The 25187-nt window shown below is 33.3% G+C and overlaps 3 protein-coding genes across 9 annotated transcripts; 1 reads left to right on the forward strand and 2 right to left on the reverse strand.

Annotated features, from left to right (window-relative positions):
* Positions 1 to 1939: 1939 nt before the first annotated feature.
* LOC140745052 (uncharacterized) lies at positions 1940 to 18659 on the reverse strand. 7 transcript variants are annotated; one of them, XM_073076810.1, is made up of 9 exons: positions 18310 to 18659; positions 16878 to 18098; positions 14609 to 14724; positions 13600 to 13763; positions 12587 to 12760; positions 11079 to 11197; positions 10024 to 10116; positions 6052 to 6175; positions 1940 to 5262 (listed from the first exon to the last, which is right to left on the reverse strand). In XM_073076810.1, the coding sequence occupies exons 2-9, from the start codon at positions 18060 to 18062 to the stop codon at positions 5174 to 5176; spliced, it is 2064 nt and encodes a 687-aa protein (XP_072932911.1). In that variant the 5' UTR covers positions 18063 to 18098; positions 18310 to 18659; the 3' UTR covers positions 1940 to 5173. The 7 variants fall into 7 exon arrangements, with proteins under 7 accessions (XP_072932911.1, XP_072932912.1, XP_072932909.1 ...); XM_073076811.1 differs by having other exon boundaries at positions 10054 to 10116; positions 11079 to 11209; XM_073076808.1 differs by having other exon boundaries at positions 11079 to 11209.
* A 477-nt stretch (positions 18660 to 19136) lies between these two features.
* Positions 19137 to 21252, forward strand: LOC140745055 (protein PBDC1). The gene is made up of 3 exons (XM_073076816.1): positions 19137 to 19295; positions 19378 to 19476; positions 19552 to 21252. The coding sequence occupies exons 1-3, from the start codon at positions 19293 to 19295 to the stop codon at positions 19939 to 19941; spliced, it is 492 nt and encodes a 163-aa protein (XP_072932917.1). The 5' UTR covers positions 19137 to 19292; the 3' UTR covers positions 19942 to 21252.
* A 102-nt stretch (positions 21253 to 21354) lies between these two features.
* NO66 (bifunctional lysine-specific demethylase and histidyl-hydroxylase NO66) lies at positions 21355 to 24087 on the reverse strand. Its single transcript, XM_073076815.1, has one exon. It carries the CDS (start codon positions 23813 to 23815, stop codon positions 22046 to 22048), a length of 1770 nt encoding a protein of 589 aa, XP_072932916.1. The 5' UTR covers positions 23816 to 24087; the 3' UTR covers positions 21355 to 22045.
* Positions 24088 to 25187: the final 1100 nt, after the last annotated feature.

Here is a 25187-nt window from a genome sequence, read left to right on the forward strand (position 1 = left end):
CTAATTTGACCAAGGGCGGTGGCAGATCTAGGTTAATCAACTCATTGTTAATAATAATCAAGACAAAAGCCGTCCATTTTATCTTATTTGGCGCCAAAAAAAGGATTTTAGTCTCCTTCGGGCGGTGGGATTTAATACGCCTCGTGCCGCCACAATGTCGGGTATAGGACGAGGTTTAAAACAACTCGTAACGCAGTAATGGAAAGTACAGAAAAATCTGTGCCGCAGGGAACGTGTTAAAAGTTATGCCTAGGGAATTCCCCTAAATTGTTTCTGTACTAGTACTTAGTTTTACCTCAACTAACTCAAGCATGGACTGTTCACCAATCATGCAAGGAAATAATGAGCAAATATGGAGTGCTAGAATGCGACCTAACGGAAGTATTCCGCCGTGGGGCCCCGGCGTTGTAAAATAGGGCCTCCCCCTCTCTTTCCGTGGGTGCCGTAAGAACCGGCTAAGGGATACGGTGCAGACCACCTATGCACAAATGTGAATAGTTTGCAGACATATGTTTTTTTTGTGTTTATTTGTTAGTATATTGCGGTTTGGTAGACATATACGAGTATATATATAAATCAATAAATGTATTGATCAGCATGTTAATGCGCAATCGTATCAAATCGGGGTGCGCCGACACATGGACCCTTAATTTATTTAAGTAAGTAATGTTATGTGACAAATTAAAGGAAAAGGAAAATTTTGAAGAAAATACGTATTTTTTCGTCAATTTTTGGATCGTATCCAATCGTGGTCCTATGACGCTTTGATCTGCCTATTTTAAGAACAAATGTCCCTACAGTGAAACATTTTTGATTTATGTGGAAACGTTATACTTTTGCGGAAACTAAAGCTAGGGAAAATTGTAAATAAAATAGTTATTTAGTCAGTTAGGCCCGACCTTTATATGATAAATCCTTGACGATCCTATTTCGTTTTATTAGCCAAACTTACATCCAGTATTAATTGTAATTTATGTTGTTAGTGTTGTTACTGTTTAATATTTTTATTACCTGCCCTGCAAAAAAGGGCTTAAATAGCTTAGCATTTATAAAGTATTTGTATATTTCATATTTTTGTTTGATAAAACCTAATCAGTTTCCATAGCAGTGGGGCCCCATTTTTTTATTTGCCCCAGGGCCCTTGGTTACCTAGCTACGCCACTGATAATAATTCACTGAAATGGGAATTAGTGTAGCTTGTTATAATTTTGAGTAATTAAACTGCACTTAAATGTTAAAATCCGTCAATCCCACGCTACTAGGGCGCGCTATAGAATGACATATTACACTCGAAAATCATTACATTATTGAGTTTGGTAAAATAATGCAAACATTCCATATAAGAAATTGATATTTTGGATAAGTGAAATTTTATCATGGGGTGTAGTACTTTCGAAAAGCGCATACCGCCGATCGACCTAAAATTTGGTAGACTAACTTATTTTGACCTGATCACGAATATCATAACGAAAATTGGCGCAAACGCCATTTTGAATAAGTAAAACGAAATTACCATGATCCGCAAATGAGCGAGGAACGTAAAAGTTGCGCAATTCCTTTGATTTGTATCACCGAAGGCTGGTAACACTGAGTGGAGAATTTAACGTTAAACCCTGTACAAGACTAAATTAACGCTCACACACACGCACACAGCGTAGAGGGTTTTGAGTTGTTAAAAATGTGGGAGTGACGCCCCACAGTCCTAATCTCCGCTGAACGAACACGAACACACCCTTTCTGGGGAAAGCTAAAAAATAGTCTAAATTGGTTAGGAATGCGCGATCATGCACACCGAACGAAAACCAATATTCAAATACCAAATTTCAGATTGATCGGCGGTATGCGCTTTTCGTAAGTTTATCCATATTATGTACAGTACTGAAAGAATTATAATTTCTATATAACTTTTCAATTGAAATTGTAAAAATAAAAACACTCGTTTTCTCTTAAATTATTTATATTTATTTCTGAATTGCATATAAATTTGTGGACTTTCTGTTACAATAGTTTTCGACTGATATCTTTATTTGTATAAAACGCTAAAATATGTTTTACAGCTATTGTACCAGATAACCAGTATCAACATTCGCTCCGTACACCTTTGAACAGAAAATACACACGCAATAATTTATACTCTAAGCTTATCATCTCTTTAAAAATTAACCTATTTGAAAATACCACCTAAAATTAGGTACTTAGATTGCCTAACGTTTGCACACACACGCTCTCAAGAGCTCCGATACAACATAAGGTCACCCAAAAATGGAAAATAGTTTAACAAAAATGTACGCCACAAACGCAAAAACAACCTCACTTCAAAAAGTCACTATGAGTTATCATGTAACATAAAAATATAATGTAGGCGTACAATGTACGCTAGAAGGGGTCCGTAGGCTTCCTATAATAACCACCCTTCGGGACGGCGTTTGACACTCGTTTATTTTTCACAAAAATATGACCCACGGGACCCGCCTATATGTATATCATATCATTGTTTATAAAACAACTTTAAATTGTCCTAATAGCAGATATAATAGATTTGATTTATCAATAAGATACTTCATGATTACTTTACAGTAGGCAGTGACGCATAACATTTGGTATTTATCTGTACACAGTTCCCCAAGAACTCATCACAAGTTCACAATGACAAATGTTTGGTCCAGATTTGTGACACTACAGAAGACATTTTTGAATTTCATTCGTTCCGTCGATACAGCGACATCGCAATAGCCTAATCAAAAGTTAACACAAGTCGTATCAAAATAATATATTCTTATATAAAGCAAAAACGTTCAATTCGTCATTTATGTTTTTAAAAACATTCTCCAATCGTTTTCAATACTTTGTACTAATATACAATATTCCGTTGCAATAAATCGAATAGTCTAAAAAAGTTTAGAATTTTTAGATTTAATTATACTTATACAAAAAAAACCTTAAAAATCTATTGCTTAACGTAAACAAAGGTAAAAATACCTTACATTCAATATAATAGCTCCATCGCCTGTCACTGCGGCAGGGAGTGACCCCATTCGTTCGCCGCGGTCCCATCAATTCACGCGAATAAATGGAGTTACTCGCTAGCGAACAGTAATGTTAATTAAAATATGATATTTTTTGTTAATCGTTGTTATATTTACAGTGACTGCTTATTTGTTAGATTCAACCGTGTTAATAAAAATTAATCCTGCTACCAACTAGTTAAATCGACATCAAGTAATGGGTTAATATTAGTATGTATGATTGTTAATTGTGATAAATGTTCGTTGAAAAAACTATCAAAATATAATGGTATAGAAACGTAACGCCAACAGACTGAAATATTTAATGCCACACATTCTTTACTTAAATTCAAGAACTCATACCGACATTGGTGCAAGCTGAAGTTAGGCAACATAAAGCAGCTGCATAGATACGTTAAGATTTCAGAATAAATAGGTTATTTTTATATTCATTATAAAGGTGCAAACGAGCATACAGTCCAACTGATGGTAAGTGAACACCGCCGCTGTCCTGGGTCTGGACTGATCTTATCTGGGTTGATTACCCAGATAAGATCAGTCCTATCTAAGATCGGCCTTAAGGACTCAGTTAGAACATCTTGGATAAGGGTGTCTCCCTTACCACTCCTTTCTAAACAGAGGCAGGCGTGGTAGTGGTACCCCTGGAGTCGCACCACAAAAATTTCTACCATCCTTCAAGTTTTATATTTTATTTTCATTTCCCCCAAAGTTTATCATGTAGTAGTTGCTCAAATGTAATTAGGAATTTTAAAATCTATGCAGTTACGCTTCCATAACTCATACATTTTGATAATATTTCTCGAGTTCCGTACATATACAACCTAACCCCATATTTAAGAGGACTTCCCACTTAGACAAATTCCGGTAGAAAAAATTGACAGAATTAATCTTTTAACCTTAACAGTTTAAACATACACTATTTTATTTCACTATCTTTACATAATTCAATATTGCTTTGATTGATAATTCGATATTTACCACTCGCACGGAACCCATAACACAAAATAATTTTCAAAAATCATTTGCTAATATAAAGTAACTACATACATTATAAGGCTTTTCAGAAAGACAACTTGTGCTTAAATATGACTACACGATGTACTTTATTTAATAAAAAAGACAATGTGTAAACAAAAGTAAGACAACATTTCAAAATAAGTAAGTCAACACCAAAAACAAATCATGATTTTTTATTAATTTTTTTCGAAATTACAATTTATAAAGTTACGTTACATTCGAAATGTCATCTTTTTTACATTACAAAAACTACAGTCCACTGCTAAATACATGAAAAGAAATAAAAAAGTAAATCGTGAAACGTAATTGTCGTAATACCGACACATACATACAAATAAATATCCCCTAAAAAAAGATACATAATTATTAAGACTGGCCAACGGGGAGTGTACGCGAATATGTAAATTATTATGCAAATATATTCTTGCCACATATTACCACTTTAAATGTCCATTATTGTTTCGTATCAAATCACGTTCCACGTATGAGAAAGTTAGGATATAAGTTTCACACTGCCACTTCACTGATCATTTTAAATCTGATGTAATATGTCACTGACATAACATCAACCCCTTCAATACACGATTGCAATGTTATTGTATTTGAGTCAATTGTTCCGTTTAGTATAAAACCATTGTCAATATTCGAATCAATTCGTGTACAATTTTAAAAACGTGCAAAATGATCACTTTGATTCCAGTACAGATCACCTGTACACTTACCACCGTTACCTCGTCTTATTAAGTAATAAAAATAAAACATACAATCGAATTAAGAACCTTCTTTTTAGTCGGTTAAAACACAAAAACTAACCTTAATTTACATATAAAGAAATTAAAAAAAAGACATTAACAAACCGTACAATTTGTGCAACACTGTCAACCGTCACTCCTAACGCGTTACATTACGTCTCGTTACGTTACGTTACGTTACATTACACTACATTACACTAACCCGTACCCGCGTACACTCCCCGCCGGCCAGGGGGGTTAAAGTACAAACGCGTGACCACCGAGCGCGCTGCGAGCGCTACTAGTACTAGTGCTCCTAGTACCGCTACTAGTACTAGTGCTCCTAGTGCCGCTACTAGTACTAGTCAAGGTCCGTTCACTAGAACGCGGGGGCGGATATTATTTCTTGGCGGGCGGCTTCCGCGGCGTGCGGGTGCTCTTGCCCGTCGACGTGGAGGGAGTCGGCACTATCGGGGTTGATTTCCTTTCTGTGGGGATGAAAATATTCATTAATAAACTAATAATAAAAATAAAAATCGAGTTATATGTGTTAATTAGACAATTGTGATTAACATTTACCTTATTTTTTTTTAAATAATATAACCGAATTGAAAACCTTCTCCTGTTTTAAGTCAGTTTAAAAATAATGAAAAGGTTAACTTATGGTCTCTTTCTATTATATTTGTCTTTTTGACCAATTCTTATTCTGTGTCACAACAATCCTAAATGGTAAAGATGCATGTGTATCAAAACTTACAAGTTTTGATTAGAAATTACACATACTTACTACATAGTAATAAAATTAAAACAAGTAGCTGTAGTGAACTTCATTTCTGAGCCATCACTGATAAATGAGTAACTAAACATACTAATAATATATCAATCTAACCTTTCTCTGCCTGCTGTGCTTTCCTCAGTGCAATAACTGTTGTTAGTACTGTAATACTAGTTGTTAGTCACTAGTATTTAGTAATGGTATAATACCAACCTTTTTCTGCCCCTTTCAATTCCTGGTATACCTTTAACATCTTAATTACAATTTTGTACTTCATGACAAAAAGTAGGCGTTTTTTAATTTAGGTCTGTCCCTGTACTACCGGGACCAGAATGTTATTATTATTAAAACCTGAACACAGCAGCTTAACACTGCAGTTTTCAGGCAAAAATAGGTTTAGCGTTGATGTCTCCGGAACCACAAAGGGTTCTATCGCCTTCACGTTCAAGATTTCTCATCTCTGTCATCACACTAATACCAACTAATAATATCTAAAACGTACCTTTCACTGCCCGCCGGCCTTTCCTCGGCGTAACGACAGGGGTGTCCACTTTAGCGACCTTAGCGGGGGTGCGTTTAGCGGGTGGAGATTTCGTTTTCACTTTCTCCGTCACCGCCGTTGCCGTCTGTGGATTTCCAGATCGTTCTACACACTTGCTTTTTATTTTGTGTATTTTTTTCCACATTTAAATTTTAAGAGTTCTCGGCCAAAATATCTCAATATGGTAAAGCAAATAACGTTGCTTAAAGCGCAATAAATTTTAATACAAATAATATAATTATCAGCACCGTCTAGTTTATTCCATCTGAAGGTGATGATGAAGATTTTCATTCATTTCATTCAATGTTTTAGACCTACGAATTTAAGCTGATTGACTGGTTGTATGTCAGTAACATTTAAAATTTTATAAAAAGATTTATTTTACAATTCAATATTAGCTGATGTATTTCACATAACAAGATAAATGTATTCAACACTCATATAAAGACAATTTGGCCACATTAATCGATTTTGAAAGGCTAGATAGAAGTCTTGAATCACTGCAAAAATAAACTTCCACACCCACCCAATTATGTACTAAACATAAATGTAAAAAATATTGGAAGATCTCGAGTCTGACCAGCTAGTTGATCAATTATTGGTGACAACGTGTAATTCGAAAAAATATGGCCTTATGAGTAATGTTTACGTAGACAATTCATAAACATATTAATATTTTTGTATGTCATTTGTTTGAACTAATCAATTTTAAATTTCAGAGATTGTTGTCTGGTAGATAGTACCAGACAACAATCTCTGAAATTTGCATACATGTATCTTGTTTCTTTATTCCAAAAACGGAAAACTTTATAAATAAAAGTTAATACCATAAACTTAGTAAATAATAAGTTTTCATGAAACGCAAGCTTTTCTTAATGACTTGTTAGCAAAATTAATCCTTGGTCAGACTGAGTTCATAATATGTATTATTACATTTATGTTTATACACCGTTACATGATAGGATTTACCATGCATAATCATCATGCTATATGTCAAAAGATCAAAAGAAAATTATAAAATTACCCGCAACTTAAAGAAGAAATAAGGCAAACATTACGAAAACAATTCTGAAAACAATTTAAAACAAAAGCAAGCAATGATAATGAAGATGAAACGAATGGGTGAGGTATATTACACAGCAGAAATATCGAGATTATACATCACAACATATTATGATCCTTAAATTAATTTTATTAGTAACATATTTTAACACAAATAGTCACTATGTGTTATTAACATCAAAATGCACGAAGAATTATGACTAAAACATTGGAAAAATAGTGTAAATTAGTTTTACAATAATTTATATATAAACAAATAATTTTATATCATGAAGAATCTTAGTCACAAGATCTCACAGAATGTGAAGGATTTGTCGCTTATTGAGATTAATACCTTAAAAATAGTGCCTTTAAGGATGCAGGAAATTTAAACCTCATAAGCAAAGAAACAAGTACCTCTTTAGTACAATAATTAATATTATTTGACAAAAAAAATATTTTCCTTTCAACATTTTGTGTCTCAATATTTCTTCTGCGTTTGTTTTAACTTCAGAGTACCAAGATAAACATATTACAAATAATAGCAAATAGGACAATAAAAATACTTTGTAGAGACAGTTTTAATAGTAGCTTTTACTAGAAGATTTATTTTGTCTAATTTATTCACAATCACCTCTAGTTACATTGAAGTACAAAAAATAGCTAATATTTTAATCGTTTTATAAATATACTAGTAACATCTATTGGGCATGCATTATTTTATCAATAATAATATTTTATATCTTTAAGAAACGTATAATATAATATTGAAAAAGAATCTATTTGTCGAAAAAAAATGTCGTCGAAGTCATGTAACTTCTGTTAATTTTTAATCTTAGAAATTGATTATCATAAAAATACTAGTAAAATCGAAAATTTTAACTGAAATATGAATAATTTTTAATATTATCAATGCTTCTAACAATTTTATATTAAGATAACAAATTAATGATTATGATGAGTTTAATGTAGGTGATTGATGAATAAAGTAAAAATAATTATAATACCTCGACCCAATCAAAATAACCAGGACTCATATAACTGGAACCGTATAACAGTGTTACATTTATTTTAACATCTTTAATTATAATATAGACATGCACATTATATAAACGGTCAGAGAGCCTCTCAAATCGCCCGCTCAAACTTCCTTTATAACATTCAATTTTATTATAACAGTTACAAAAAATATAATAATTTTATAAAAGTTATAATATAATATTCACACTACAAACTTAGCATTATGTCTGTTTAGTTGCCCAGTCAATACTTCATCGACTAAACTTTAGTCGTATAAAAATCGAAAAGTCTTTACGGCATTAGGATAAATTGTCTAGTTTGCGTTTCAAAATCGCGGGCATGTATTTATTTTATGAATATCATTTAAATTTAACTATTAAGAGCCCTTAGTAAATAAATTTTCAAGAATTATTTCTTAATAAGTACTAAATTTAAGAAACCACATACTTTGAGCTTTAAGGAAAGTTATGACTGGATTTTTTTGTTAAATTTGAACTGAATACTTAAACTTTATATTACGCTCCATAAATTATCAAAAATATATACAGTATATAAGTTTTGAAAAAAAAACACATACAAAATATTTTTGCAAAAGTAAATACAAAACTCAAGAAGCAAGTTTCCCATTAACCAAAGTTAGTACGACTAAACTTTAGCCATTGGTCGAACTAGCCTCTACACTGCATGCAGTCAATAACCGAAGCCAAATAAAGTTTACTAGTTGAAGTATTGACTGAGTTTCTAGTGCGAATTTGAGGTCGAAAATTTATTAACTTCAAATTTTCAAACAAAATTTTTCACATATCAAACTGTTAAATTAATTTTTAATAAATTCAAACTTTTCAAATGAAATAATTATTTTTCATAAACTATAATTTAAGTAATTTTCAAATATTCAACTGTTGTAAAATGCTAAACAAATCAATTAATATATTTTAAAAATAAAACTGTTCAAACAAAAAGTAATTATCAAATATTCTTCTGTTCTAAATTTTAAATAAATGAAAATTTCAAATATCAAACTGCACAAAATTGAAAATGAATAGACAATTTTCAAATTCTGGACAATTTTAATTTTTTAATAATTTTAACTTAAAAAAACAACAAACAGTACTAAATTTTCATTAACCTACAATTTTCAGGTATGCAATTTAAACAATTAAAGTCATCTAAACAGACATAAGGCTGTCTCACTCACGCATGCAGCTCGAACGGGCAGAGCCGCACACACCCTATATTTATGTATGAACCAGTACTGTACCTTTCATAAGAAATAAACTTACAACACAAATCTGTTTTTAATTCACACATTTTTATTAATTAATACTTAAGATGAGATTACATTATGTTAGCGCATTAAAAATGTAACAAAATAACACTCAATTGAATTGTTCATTCGTTTTGTTACATTTTAGTTTTAAATATCTTAAAATGGGACATATGGTTAGGAAATTAGCACAATCCAGCATTGGTTTATACACAAATAAATGAAGGTGTGGCGGCTGTCAAAATTTGCCGCTAAAAACGCCACTACTGCATGTGCCGCGTCAAAATTTTTGGGTCACTTTTCATCAACATGCCAATTATTTTCAAAAAAATCAATGATTAATTTATCATAAATATAGTAATTTTTGTGATCTCTACCACCCTTTAATTTATCAAAAACAAAAAAGAGGGTAGACCGATATTAACATCGATTTTTAATCACCAAAAATCCAAAAAAAAATCTCAAATTCGCGTATTACAAAAACTGTAACTGTCAACTTGCAAGCCAGACAGGCCTACACAAAAAAAAAAGAAAACAAATTGCACAGTTAGCGTCACATGCGGCAGTCGGCGAGGCAGTGCACTAGAGAGTGGTCGGATACGTACATGTCTATATATCCGTTGGACTATGCCTACCTTGCTAGCGGCCGCGCGCCGCGCCACGCCCTTCGCGCGCTTGCCGCCCAGCGCGCTCTCCTTCTGCGGACCGCCGCACGCTTACTTACGATGTCATAGATCGCGTCAAGGTGCTAGTCCGCTCTGAACTTGTCATACAATTTGCTGTGGCGACGCAATTCATTTCTATATTCAGAGCGGACTAGCCGTTTTACGCGGAATATACTTACTTATTCTACTATTTTACTATGATGACATAAGTAAGTAATCAAAGTAAGACTAAATTAATAGTAGTAAGTAGTAAATCTGTTATATTGCATACGAAAAATGTAGCAAACCATCTAAATCATTGTACATTAAGTGATCATGAACACATTTGTAATTAATCCCATATAAAATTGAAATGCTACCCAAGGTTGTTTGTTCAATATGTATTAATTTCTTTAGTTACCTTAAAAATATGAACAAAAGCACACAGTCTACTTAACAATAAATAGTCCCCTTTACCCAACCCAATATACATCTGTAATCAACTACAAAATTAATAGAAACTCTATTTAAAATCAGCCACAAATATTTGACGTTAACAAAACATATGTCCATATTTAAAAACAATCAATCATTAGGTTTAATAGAAATGATAAAGTCATTTATCATTTTAAGTCACGTTCCGATCCGGTAGTAGTTTAAGAAAAATATTGTACCAGACAATTTGTAAGTGCCGTCGTTGGCCTATACAAAATAAATATCTTTCATTTCATTTCATTATGCCAGTATAATAATAATTAAGTGTATATTTATGATTTATGATCGCTAAATTGACACATTTTACTATGTAACTCACGATATGCGGATTTTTTGTTTCTTTATTGCCGATATTTCTACCGAGTTGCGTGAATCATGGTACAACCGCATATCATAAGTATCCGATGTAGTGTAAAAAGTGTATATTTTATGTCTTTTGTTGTTTTATTTGTGTTCCGATCATCCGAATAATAATTGTTCTTTCTTACTTTCTTTCAAAAAACTATAAGTAAAAAACTCACCGCAGCGTCACTACGAGCGCTAGTGTCTTCGGGCTTGGTCCTCGGCGACGATTTAGAGCTGTTGCGTTTACGCGACTTCTTGTCTAACTGCGACTCGTCCGTGTACAGCGACAGGTCCACTGTAACATCCACTTTATTGAAACATCAGTTCTTAGTATCGTTGTAACAAAACAAAAGAAAAAGAAAAACAAATAGAAAATTAATACAACATAAAAATAATTCGAAAAGAGAAAAAGTGAGAATTAGCCTAGCAATGACACTAGAAGAAGTATATTACATTTTATTTGGGTATGTGTTAAAAATTATTATGAGAAATTATTAATAAATAACAATAGGATTATTTGGATTGAATTATTTTTGGTATTTTTTTATTTTCGAACTTTGGGGTGGTAACAAAATTTAAGCCAGACAAAACCAAACATCTTTCATATTTAAGAAATATAATTTACTAAAATTCCCATTTAAATGATGATGATGTTTGCTTCGAAATAGAAGCTGAAGCTGGAAGTCTGACTTATAGTACAGTGCATATTCTTTATACAATTTTCAACTATACTGACATTGACAAATGTTAATTATGATAAGATCTATCTAAATTATGCAACGCTTCAATTACCTTGATTGACATGATAAGTTAATGATATTTATTGAATAATTAGTAGAGGGTTTTGTTATTATTATCTTTATGAAAGAAGATTAATTTTATATTTATGTGGTTAATATAAAAGTAACAAATATAAACTTCACTTAAAATTAACTTAGAAGCCTCATGCATGCTGTCTTTTATATCTTCAAAGCTTTAAAAGCAGGGTATGGCTGAACTTTAAACAATTAAAATTGTAATGAAATTATTGAAGCATCCTGAAATCTAATGTTTCCACATTAAATTTCAGGATGAAAAGATACTTTATTTACTCGAAAAGACACTTTCAAAAATTAACGTTTTACATTGATTATTTAGATATTATAGATTCTGTCCAGATTGACGAACAACATGTTAACTTGAATATTTTTTATAAAACATTCATGCTTCATTTAACGCTAAAGAAGATAATTTTCTAAAATAATAACGTTATTATCACTCTTAAATTTAATGCTTCAACACGAAATTTTAAATACCTTTCTACTTATGTGATTTTAAAAATAATTCACATGCAACTTTATTTCTATAATTACCTGAATTTAAAGTTATATATATTATGAATAACCCTACATAGCTACAAGACAAAGATTTAAAACTTCATAGTTTAATTACCCAAAGACAACATAACATTATATATCTTCTTATTCGTCCCTCTCAAAAAGCAATAATACACCGGTATACACAAATATAGGCCCTATATTTTTCCCCGTTAAAATTCTAGTCCTACAAAGTAATAACCGCTCGTATTTCAACAAACAATAATAAAAAAAACCAACACATCCAAACACCCAAAACAACACCCACCCGGCCCCACCAACAACAACAACCCACCCACCAACAACAGAGTAACAACAACAACACATACATCCGTCCGGGTGCTCCTCCGTCACGGGCACGGCGGCGGCGTGCTCGCCGAGCTCCGCGCGCAGTGCCCGCTGCAGGATGGACGTGGCGCGCGCGCGCTCGCCCGCCGCCAGCCGCTGCGCGCCGCCGCTGCCCGCGCGAGATACTGACAGAGTGGTCAGTACGCACTCCATGTCTGTTGGATAACCGATTGTTAATGACAAATAGGCAAGATACATATTAAAAACATTGTTATAAGTAGCTGACCCGGCAAACGTTGTGTTGCAATATAAATAAAAAAATGTTAAGGGTGAACAACCCTTATCACTTACGGGTTTGAAAAATAGATAGAATATTTGAAACTGCGATGGTAGCGAAGTCTGTCGAATCCAATGTGAAACATTCCAAAATCAACAACTGCTTAAGAATTAAAAATTAATTAAAAAACCTTTTCAAGTCCCCTTGAACACACACAACAAATTTCATCAAAATCAGTCCATTCGTTTAGGAGTTCAGTGACATACACACGCGAGCTGGATTATCGCGAGTGTTAGTTTTGGTTGGTATGGTTATCATAACTAATACCTAGCCAAAAATAATTAAAAATTGTAAAAATTGTATACAAACATCGACACTAAACTTAGATTTGTACTAAATATTCTTTCCTTTTTAAGTATGGTTAGGTTATAGTAAGATTATAATTGTTATAAACATTTGTAATATTGTAATGTACTTGTACATAAATAATATGTTTTAGGCTTGTGTTACCTAATGTCCTATGAATAAGTTGTATTGTTGAAACCTGTGATAACTAACTTTACACATACAATTTTACATTTATTACATAAAAACCTATAACAGATTACAGGGCCACTATATGTTTGAAAAAAATATTCTACAAATTTTCGCAGTAAGACACGCAGAGTACACGTATGAATTCAAGTAAGATGTCTGTGATTGTAATCTTTAACAATTTGAATTACAATAAGACCAAAACTTTATCTTACTGAAAATCTTACAATGAAGGTTACATACCAGTGACGTCATAGAAGTCGGGTTTATAAGTCTCCCCAGTGGAGTCGCTCTTATCCTGAGAGAGCCAACGTATCTTAATCTTGCGCGTAGTGCGGTACACATTTTGCATCGCTTGGCACACGTAGAAACTGCCCTCGGCGTTGCGAACGGCTAAGTATTCGTTTCTGGGGGGGAAAACAATAAATGTAACTTATCTATATAAAACATATAAGTGAATAGGATGTATTTTCTATTTTTCACCAAGCACAATTTTTGACCAACTGCAAATGTCCATATCTTTCACAAGGACTATGGATGATAGATTTTAATATACTTATGAAGTGTCTTTAGAAGCTACGAGCATACAAATTTCAAAAATCAAAATGAAATGTTTATTGCGCTCTTACGTCGCGTCATATGCGAGTAGCATATTGCACTGTCAACTACTGTTAGTATTTTAACATTGTATTGTTGATTATTTATTGATATCTTTTATTATAATTATTAACATAGAAGTCGTAAACTAAAATATGATCAGCTCATGTACACTGGTCATTGTTGCACATCATCATCATCATCAACAACCCATTACTGTCCCACTGCTGGGCACGGGTCTCCTCTCATAATGAGAAGGATTAGGCCATAGTCCACCGCGCTGGCCAAGTGCGTATTGGTAGACTTCACATACCTTTGAGATTTTTTTTATAAATCTCTCAGGTACGCAGGTTTCCTCACGATGTTTTCCTTCACCGTTTAGCAAGTGATAATTAATTTCTAATACGCACATAACTTTGAAAAGTCAGAGGTGCGTGCTTGGGATTTGAACCTCGGACCCCTCGATCGAGAGGCCGAGTTTCTTAGCCACTAGGCTATCACTGCTTTTTTATTGTTGCACATGTACATTAGTAATGACAGACCGCAAACTAGAACACAGCAGCATTATATTGCTGCGAAGGCTAAAATAAGTGACGGTGGTGCTCCAAAATCGGACCAATGACCAAGGATTTTTTTCACATTCAATGAGACTTACTTATAGAAAACTATTAGCTTATCATCATTTTGCTTAGTCGGTGTGGAGCGGCCAGCTGATGCCGACAGCTTCGTTGCCATCGCGATTTCAGGAGTCGGAGACTGGTATAATTGCACCTGTAACAAACAAGGTTACATGAAACATTTGTAAGAAAAAAAACACTAATTTAATTTTAATTTGACTGTATTTTAAAGAGTATCATTATATTGTCTTCTTTCACCTATTGTATAAGTAATGTATCCTGTCACATAGCTACAATATTCAAAAAAAGTTTAAATAAAAATGTGCATGACGTGCGTGATCTTGTATTCGAAGTAAGCGACAACGGCGTCGACGATGGCGTGAGAGTGGAGAGTTCAAATACTAATTTATATTGGTATTTCGTGTAGTTGTTCTCGGATATAATCCCTAGTGTTGATAAATCCAACAAATCCAAGTCGCTAAACTAAACAACAATAGTTAGAAAAATCCCTTAATTATTTTTAGCGCCAAATCTTTTTTTGTGCTAAAACCATATTAAAGTCGATATATTTAGCGACAAAGTTGCTAAATTAGAAACACTGGCAAAGGATACAGTCCCGCTCGCAGTTGACTTCAATAATGAAGTACGAGACTAGACTTCCATCCTTCGCCGCATTCGCGCTTTTAGCCTAGTACCGACAGCAACTTTGTACTGAAAACTAAGTCATTTTTAATTTACAAAATTGATATAATATGAAAATAAAATCAGATTTTCACTTTGATACTAACTGCCTTATAGTTTCACGCGTCTTTAAGAATATCAAGAGTCATGTATATTTGACTAGAAAATTTCAAAAGCTACTCTATATAGTTGAGTTTATACCTATGACCACATAATATAATGTTGATTTTGAACCTGCACTTGTCAATTTTTCCATCCATATCTAATGAGAAACGAGAGAATTAGAAATGTGCTAATTGTGAATATATAATAGGCAAAACAAAAACAACTTAAACACTAGAAACTACTTTTAAAAAAAGAAAGAAAAGAAGTATTTTTATACATTTATTTTAACTGTACCCCAACAACAGACTCCTAAAATGAAATATCTTAACATTTTTCTTTTTTTATTAAATTTTCTATCCCAATTTAGGTACATGATACAAAGTGAGGGGATACTACTGCCTAGTGTCTGCTAAAGCCATACATATTATGTACATTTTCCGTGTATATTTATTAAATTAACCAATAATTCCTTATTAAAGCTCCAATGGTATTCTTGTAGATCAAAATGTTAATGTAGAAAATGAAAACAGGAGGAATAATATCAAAAATATGCATAATATTAAATATGCATATTACTAACGATTAGATTTAATTAATGAAGTTCAATCAACCCATTGCAAATTATATTTCCAGCAATTTAGTTAATGACGAAAACCAGATAAGATTTAGTTAGAACAAAGAATACCATATAAGTTAACTATACCACCATTCAACTTCACTCTATATTACATTAAACTTTTAACAATAAAAATAGATAATAATAATAATAACTGTATGTAACCCCAAAAACAGTAAAAAAAATAAGTTTACTTTTAAAAATAACAATTGAGTTACATCTGTATAGGATGCAAATTACGCACAGGTAAAATGGCGCCAATCTTCGTTCAACGTGATGACGTAAATTGAATAGGTACTATTTTTATGAGCAGGTAGTAAAGTGTGAATTGCCTGTAATAGATCAATGGTGTATGTAACAATGTTTGTCAAATGAGTATTTTTATCTATTGGGAATTTTGATTGTTATATGTGTAAATAGAAATACATATGAAGTTATGAATATGATGCATTTAGGTAGTGGATATCTTCATTATCAAACTTTTATATCCATATATAATTAAGGAGCAGAGTTGTCTATTATTTATTTTTGGTCATTAAACATAAGCTATTTTTATTTTAAAAATTATATTAATCTAATTCATTACCAATATTAAATATTTTTGTATATTTATTTACAAAAAATATGTAGATAAATTTTGTTATTGGAATATTTTTATATACTTCATATTTTATAATAAAATATTGTTGTGAAGTAGTTATTATCATCACTCACAACTTATTATCATTAGTCAAATTCTTTAAACTTCAATGAAGACCATCTTATAGATAAATTGAAAACATATTTAAAAAACTCATATTGTCATAATTATTATACATGTTTAATACTTTTCATGAAGAATTCAGTTTTAGCGTTAAAAAATCTATAGTATGCATTACTTTCAAATATATATTGTTCATACAAACCTTAGTTCGATTCCTCTTGGTCCTAGCATCCGGGGTAGAATCACCTTCTGATGGTTTCTTTGCTGGTGTTGCCCCGTCACTCTTATCTGAAACCTGCCTTCGTTTCCTCATTGGAGGAGTCACAGTAGCCAATTTCAGTGTGGATTTGGGAGTAACCTTTATTTCTGACTTAACTGGTTTTGTCTCTACTTTCTTGTCTTCAACTTTCTCCTCTGACTTCTGGGGTTTTTCCACTTCCTCCTGCTTGGGAGTTTCAACTTTTGCTTCTTTTACTTCTTCATTTGTTGCTTCTACTGGCTTTTCTACTTTAACCGCTTCCTTGTCTTCCACCTTAGCTGGAGCCTCCTTGACAGTCTCTGTTGAGGAAGCTTCTTGTTTTTGTGGAGTTTCTGGTTTTTCTTGACACTGACTGTCATTTGCTGATTCAGGCACCGGTTTGTTATCACTTTGTGTTGGTGCTACATCAGCAGTCTGTGCAGGTTTCAGTTCAGTAGGTTTTGAAGGTGACTTCTCTGGTGCTTCATTGGCCATTGCCACTTTAGGTTGCACAGGGCCATCGGCCTGCCCCACAGAATTAGATGCTTCTATTTTCTGTGGTGTGCTTGGTGTGTTACCTGACTTTTCAGGTGGTTTTGTTGTACTTGGTGATGTCTTTGCGATGTCTTGCTTGTCTTTATTGGTTTCTGGATTCTGAGGTTTCAGTGCAGCTGGTGTGTTTGACCCTGCTTTTGGGGATTCAATTGTACCATTAGCTTGTGCACTAGAGTCTGGTTCCTTTTTGTCTGTCGTTCTCGTCAATGCCAGGGGCTGTGACACATTTGCCTTATCCTGAACTAAACTTAAGGGAGCACTGGTGCTCGGGGCCTTGCTTGGGCTGACAACCAGCAATGGGTTTACATGTGACAAGTTTCCGTGGTGACTCATATTTTGCGCCATTTGAGCCATGTTTGCACTTACAGGAGCCATAGAGGGAGCGGCGTGGGGGGGCAACTGCGGCGTGTTAGGTACATGGTGTATCAAATTCTGACCGACTAAATTATTTGAAGCGTGATGGAGGGAATTCTGAGCGCCCTGCGGCAGACCGACGGCGTGATTCGCGCTCGCAACGTTCGCTTTCGCGGGGCTCGCCTGACCGCCCGGCTGCGGCACCCCCGGCTGTGATAGCGGCTTCAAGGCGGAGTTCATATCAAGCTCAAGGCACTATCCCGCCACCGATTTAACCTGAAACACAAAAGTAACGCGTTTACGACGCTGTTGTTGTCGCAGGTTAACACACCGAGATGTCTTTGACCCAAAACAATAATTCATACATAATACACCGTCTATCTATAGGCATACGCGCGCAAGAACGCGGAGGTAACTCTGTCCGCTTTTATGTCCTTTCTACGAATTGCACTGTTTGTAAACCGAAAATGTAACGTTAGATAGTTACCACTGGCTATTTTGACGACAGAAGTACATGAAATAGCGCTGTGTGTGTGGCGACTGCGGCGGAGATAGCCGCAAAAAATATGCGTTGCTATAGCTAAGAAACTTCCGCAAGATCCTGACCCGCCGTCGGTTATGCTGCGATGACACAATCGACGATCCTTGAAAACGGACACTCGACCTCACTCGCCGCAAAGTAATTCCATGATTAACACTTTTTAACACGATTTAACACACACCAAATACACTTCGATTAACAAAATCTTTCAACAAGTAATTATGCACAGTAGTTTAGAGATGGCGTCGGCCTAACGCGCATGCGCCACCCTCTTTCTTTCTCCTCCAATGAAATTGTAGAATGAAACGAAGCCCAAACGAATTATTTTTTTTATCTTTGTCTAATATAGGAACATACACGTGTACCTGTCTCGCTCTAAATTAGAATGCGTCCTATGTTGCCATAGTAATTTTTAATATTCCTGTTTGTGACGCGAGTATTTGACACAAAAAATAGATTTCGATTTATTTATTTAAAAATAAAAACTAAACCAATTATTTGAGATAAATACATTCTACTATGGTTTATAACATTTATAATACTTATATTATGAGATTTGATCTATGTAGGAAAAGGTTTAAGATCATATATATTTAATAACGAATCTATGAAATAGTAATGAAACGTGTTGCAGTTTTAATTTCTGATTGCAAAAAAGAATATCTAATTATATTAAAAAAAAAAGATTTATTAAAATCATTAAGTATTATTTAAATTACGATTTAATTACATCACTGGCTGAATGGTGTATGCCATTGCCTTAAAATATAAAAAGCATTAAACAATTAATTATTGTTAATTGTTCATGTCGTGCCGGAGACGTGATTTTTATTTATTTTGAAGAAATGCAAATGCAATAAATAGTAAAAGTAGAGCTTGATTTCTGGTATTTCATACAAAATCGTGCTAAACATAATATATAATACACAATGGTATGTATTCAGATTCACTAATCAAAACGAGTGATATATTATAACCATATAGTAACATGATGTTGTTTATTTCGTATTTCAGGACGTTTTGACTAGACCAGCTGAAGAATTTGGTAACGATGAAACCTTGGAACATTTGTGGGCCGCTCGAGCTATGGAGCATAGCGATATATATTTCAATGTGAGTTTTATATTAATAATTCAACTATTTTTTTCGTAGGTGCAAACATTTTTCATACGCAATTCACTGTTTCAGGTACTGTGTTCTGTTGATACCAGATGGCTCCGGTTAACGCCGCACGACGAGCTAATATATACGCACTTCAGACAGGACTTTCCGGATTTGAATATTTCCTACATCAAAGAGGACGAAATAAAAAACAACACTAATAAAGCGAAATGGCGCGTGTTTTGCGAGAAATTTAAGAGTATAGTGGAGGATTACAGTTTTGGTACATTGATGCGAGCGGACACAAAAGGAGATTATTCAGAGCAGAACACGATCTTGGTCCCCCGTGTGCAGTTCTATGCTATTGAGATAGCCCGTAACAGAGAAGGATTGAATAATGAAGTGAAAAAGAAATACAAGTGTGCCTCAAAAGCCAACATGGAGGCTCAAGAACACAAGGCCCAAGTTGCCGTGTAAAATGATGCCATTACTAACCCATAGTGTATCATGTAAACATTATCATATGGTCTACATATAAGACCGAGTATCTAATTATGGACCAACTGTAACCGAGAATCTAGTTTCCATGTACACTTTGTTATATGAATGCATGTATAATGTAAACTCAATATCTTTCATTGATCTGCAAACATGACGAGGTCTTACACAAAACAATTTGAAAATCTCTTGTTCACAGATTAAGTAGCCAAATAAATTTCTAATAGTGTACTTATATAATTAATAAGTTATTAGAAAACAGTTCTGTGCATTTTGTTTAAATATTAATAGCCTCATAAATATCTGAGTCAATGATAGACTGAACAGAGTGCACTTTTTCAATTCTTAAAAATATCCATTCTGTATATTTCTACTTTTAAAAATATTAAAGTAAAAATATTGATTTATATGAGCAATGCTATTAGTGTAGTGTGTGTGAGCAAAGTAAATTGCAATTGAGAAGTGAACTTGCTTATAGTATTGTTCATGTGATCTCAATATTTAAACATTCAAAGCTGAGTCACACATGCCTAATTGAAAATGAATCAATAGATTGCACATCATTGATCTTGAACTGGTGTGACATATTCAATTGTATCCTTGAGTATCTTTATGTAATATTGGTTAGGTTTATTCTTCTCTAATGTAGAAACTGCATTGCATTAGGAATCTATGTGGTTACTTTGTCTATGTTTATAATAATCCAGTTATAATACAAAACAAATTGGGAATCATTTACATCTAAACAGTGTGTCTGATTCATGTTGTGTCCGACAATGTAATTTTCTATACACAGTGTATTCAGGAATTTATATCATTGTAACAAATGTGCAGACAAGTCATGCTTGTCCAAATATTGTAAAGAAAAAATGATTTTCTCTACCACAGCCCACAGACACATTCAATGTCAAAGATATTAATGTAGCCTAAAATTGTAATTGTGTTAAGTTCCATAATATTGGAAAGTTTGATAAAGAACTGTCTTGTAAATGTATGCAGTGTGAATGAACTGAGTAGCATGTCTCGACACTTTCTCATAGAATATTCCTGCATAGATATTAGAAATTCAAAGCAATATTATGTATTGATGTGCTTTAATAGGTAGATCCTATAGTTTAAAATTTGATTAACCAAATTAAATAGCCATATGCTTATATATTAAGTGGCAAAGTTCCTAATTCCAAACATTTATAATAAAGATTGTTTCCATCTTTTCCGTTTATGGAAATATCAACTTTGTCATTTTGATAAGCAAGATTAGGTGTTAGTGTGAATGATACCTGTAGAAATGCTACAACTGTCTCCAGCACTCCGCACAGCTCAGATACACTTTATATATGGTTTGATTGTTGATAGAACGGGATATGATTTTTGGTATTCATGTTAGTAGTGTGATAATGAAATAAGCACATTTATTCACGTATATCATAAAAATAGTTGTTGTCTGTTGTAGGGTTGTCAGATTAAAAATAAAGAAGTTCTAGATACAATAGACATGTTCCCTAAAAGCAAGATTATTCATTACTATAGGACTGGCTATGAATGGCTACATGCCTAAATGCCTACTTAAAGTAGTACTTCTGACAACTCTCGTAGCATAGATGTTAAAAGCTTCATATTTCAAAAATATTACATTTATCCATCCAACTATGTAAAACAAAACATTTCATATGATATTTCGCAAATAGAATAAGCATCCATTTAATCCTAATGATATTATTTAAGTAAGCTCATATGGCAGTCTCAGTGTATGTATAAACATAACTAAAGGGTAATGTTTTTAAAAAATGAATGAGGTGCTCGATCTGCTCATACATTTTTTGACAATAAACATTTTGTACTGAAATTTTTATTGTTTTTTTTAACAATCATTTTACAATCTATAACATTGGCTGCTTAAATAACAAAAATTATTGGTGGTTTTTACACAGATACACTTATAAAAAAGCAGATGAACATTTTAATATTTTTGTCTATAAACATTTTATCTTAATTAGGGCATGAAAATGTAGTCTTCTAAAAAATTAATTAATATTGACAGACTATTGTACAACCCTCTTAACCACAATAAAATGCTAATAAATTAGTCGTCTTCAAGGTTTTCTAGTGGATATTCAGTCATTATCAAACCCCTTCCCCACAAGGCATCAGCTATTTGTAATTTGTCGGTTTCATTTGGAACATCTAAATCTTCCACAGATACATAATTGGGGTAGGACTTTATCAATGTCTCTATTGCAGGTGCCATGTCTTCGTCAATTTCAAGGAAGGGCAACTCATTCCCATGATACTCGAGGGAATTTTCAGCATAATAGTATATTCGAATACTCTCTTCGGATACCATTCTTAGTATATTTCTACGTAGGAGCCTGATTTTTGTATCAAGACCGATTTCAACCCTGTTCACTACCTTCCCATCTTCAATCATCATGTCTGAGTCTCCATAGACTGTGACTGCCTTCTCCAAATCACTAAGGACTGGTGGTAAAACATCATGCTGATAGTTCTTGGCCATTTGGTCAACTGCCTCATTAATAGGCAAATGATCTTTAATTTTATAGAAAAGAGTCTTAATTATCTCCTCTATTTCAGTCTTACGTGGATTACTCTCATCCGAGTTGACGAGACCAAATTCATTGTACAGGTCAAAAGGTAGACCGCGTCTGAATTCCACATTTTCGGTGATTGCAATTTGTAAAGCTGCTGGGACAAGTTTTTCGAAAAGGTCAGCCCATGAATGCTTTTGATACATACTAACTGTAACATGGAGTGAATGCTCCCCATCAATGGTAACGCCCTGGTGGATATACCCCCTTGGGAAGTAAAGCATATCACCTGCTTCTAATGTGACTTCTAGTATTGGGTCACCTATTTCATTGTCTGTGAAATTTTTTGATGATACCCTCGGTAACACTTCGTTATCCTCTCTAGGTTTGTAAATTTTCCAGTGCTTTTTACCTTCAGCTTGCAAGATGAAAGCTTCAATATCATCGTAATGGGGTGCAAACCCTTGACTGTCGGGGGGTGTCAAATAAGCATTAGCACCTACAAATGAGTTGAAAAACTCTTGCATTGTAGCATTTAGGAGATGTAGCTTTGAAATGTATGTTTGTGGGTTCAGTAATCTTATACTACATCCATTTAAGTAGAAATCCCAAACTATATGCGGGAGGGCTCTGCCTTCAGGATTATGGGTCTCCCGTTTCCCATCTACGTAAGATGTGACATCAATATTTTTTGTAAACTGTATGTTTTCGGTACGCAACATACTATCAATAATGGGTGTTGATATAATATCATTGTAATAATGTGGCTTTTTTCTTGAAATGTGTAATGGCTTCTTCTCCCAGACATTGTTAAGGAATTCAGTTGGATTGTATGGTGCTATCATCCATTTGAAGATTTTCAATCCTTCTTCAGCACTGTCTGTTTGGACTGGTGTGAACTCAATCCCACTGCTGGAATGAGAGCAAGCATCATCATAATCAGCATCGGAGTCATGTTGAGTTACTTTATTGTTCACTTGTGCCGGCACTAATTGTGGGATGTCTTCCGACTCGGAAACACGTGGGGTAACCGGCGACGATACCTCCTCACTCATATTATGCTTTTTTAAACTCTCTTTTGACTTCTTTTTCTTTTTGTGTGTCTTTTTTTTACCTATGCTCTTAGGCTCTTTCGATTTCTTCTGTTTCCTCTTAACTTTTTTTGCGATCTCAATGAGTACTTCTTCTTTTAGATCTTTAGCAAGAGCTTTTGGAGATAAAGGGTTTTTAGCTTTTTTCTTTTCTTTCTTCGGTTTTGATTGTTTTTTATTCTTATAGACTGCGAAAGCAGAAACTGGAGCTTCCATAATTACCTTTTCTTTGGTGTTTATTTATACCGTTCGGTTATTTTATGAAAAATATGACACTAATATAACCTTATTCTTAGGTACACTTAAAATCTCAAGTACAAAATTTTTGCTATGATAATGCTAGATATAAATATTTCAGCTTACGAATCGGGCACTTATTTATTATTAGTATTGTAATATATTGAAAATGTTCAGAAACAGGCAGGAAAATTTAACATGCCGCAAATAATTAATTGCGTGTCAAAATTGTCAATGTCAACATTGTTAACCATAGTTGTTTATTTAAGACTTGACTTTGACATTGATGTTTTAGTTTAAGATATATTTTACTTGAAAAGAACATTTAGAATAATTTTACTTGTAGGATAATTAATAATGACTTTTTAGACCAATAATTCCAAGTCTGTACACTCGAAATATAATTTAAAAAAATGCACCTGTTTGGTGTTGCCTGTGTATAATTGATATAGTCCCTAACTTAAAAGGGGAAAATGACGTCGTTGAAGGAATCGAATTCAAGCATGAAAATAAAAGTAAACATTCTCTTTTTATGTAATTTATTCCAGAATTACTTCAGATACAATATAGATCTAGTATGCGCATTTGTGTTTAAACATATCTATTCTCTACAGTCTATTTTCTATGTAGTACAATATAACCACATGAATAATTAATGATAATTATAATAGCTACATTAACGAGTGTTAAATGTAATATGATTGTCAATATTAACACTAAGCTTCGTATTTTTATAACTTTCTATGGACTTTAATGTCATATTTTATTCAGCAACGAAACAATTATGCTGTATATAATTTACGAAAATCCTTTTATCAAGAAATACTCCCTGTAGTTATTCGCTAAGAATCTATTGCCGTTAATGCTGGAATTAAGGGGGGTCAACAGAATTATAATTGTCACACATTATTTTTAAGTTGATTGCAATCTTAGAATAAATTTATGTTATTATCTTTAGAAGACAATACTGTGACAATACTATATTTTTCGAGATACTCTTGTCCAAACGTGTAATTTTATAACTATCCCTAAACACAGAAGTATTCACGCTATATAGATTAGTTAAAATGTACTCTAAAATATATGATTATATCAATCATATTACAAACTTTAGCCTCTTCAATAATCGTATATCTCACGTGATTTAAGCATTACAGCATCTAAGAATACCGTGCAAATAATTCAGTCGCTTCGCGATATCATTATATTTAACGAGCTCATTTTACAAGTGCATAGTATTACTTACATAGAAGAATCGATGACAAGGGACTTTTAATTCTCTCTATTTGCACGTATCCAGTTATAGGTACATAGATCAGAGTAAGGAGTGTTTTTTTAAACTTTAATTCCT

Source organism: Epargyreus clarus, unplaced genomic scaffold (assembly GCF_041222505.1).
Source record: "Epargyreus clarus isolate Ecla_fem2 unplaced genomic scaffold, WU_Ecla_fem_2.2 ptg000009l, whole genome shotgun sequence".
Lineage (NCBI taxonomy): Eukaryota > Metazoa > Arthropoda > Insecta > Lepidoptera > Hesperiidae > Epargyreus > Epargyreus clarus.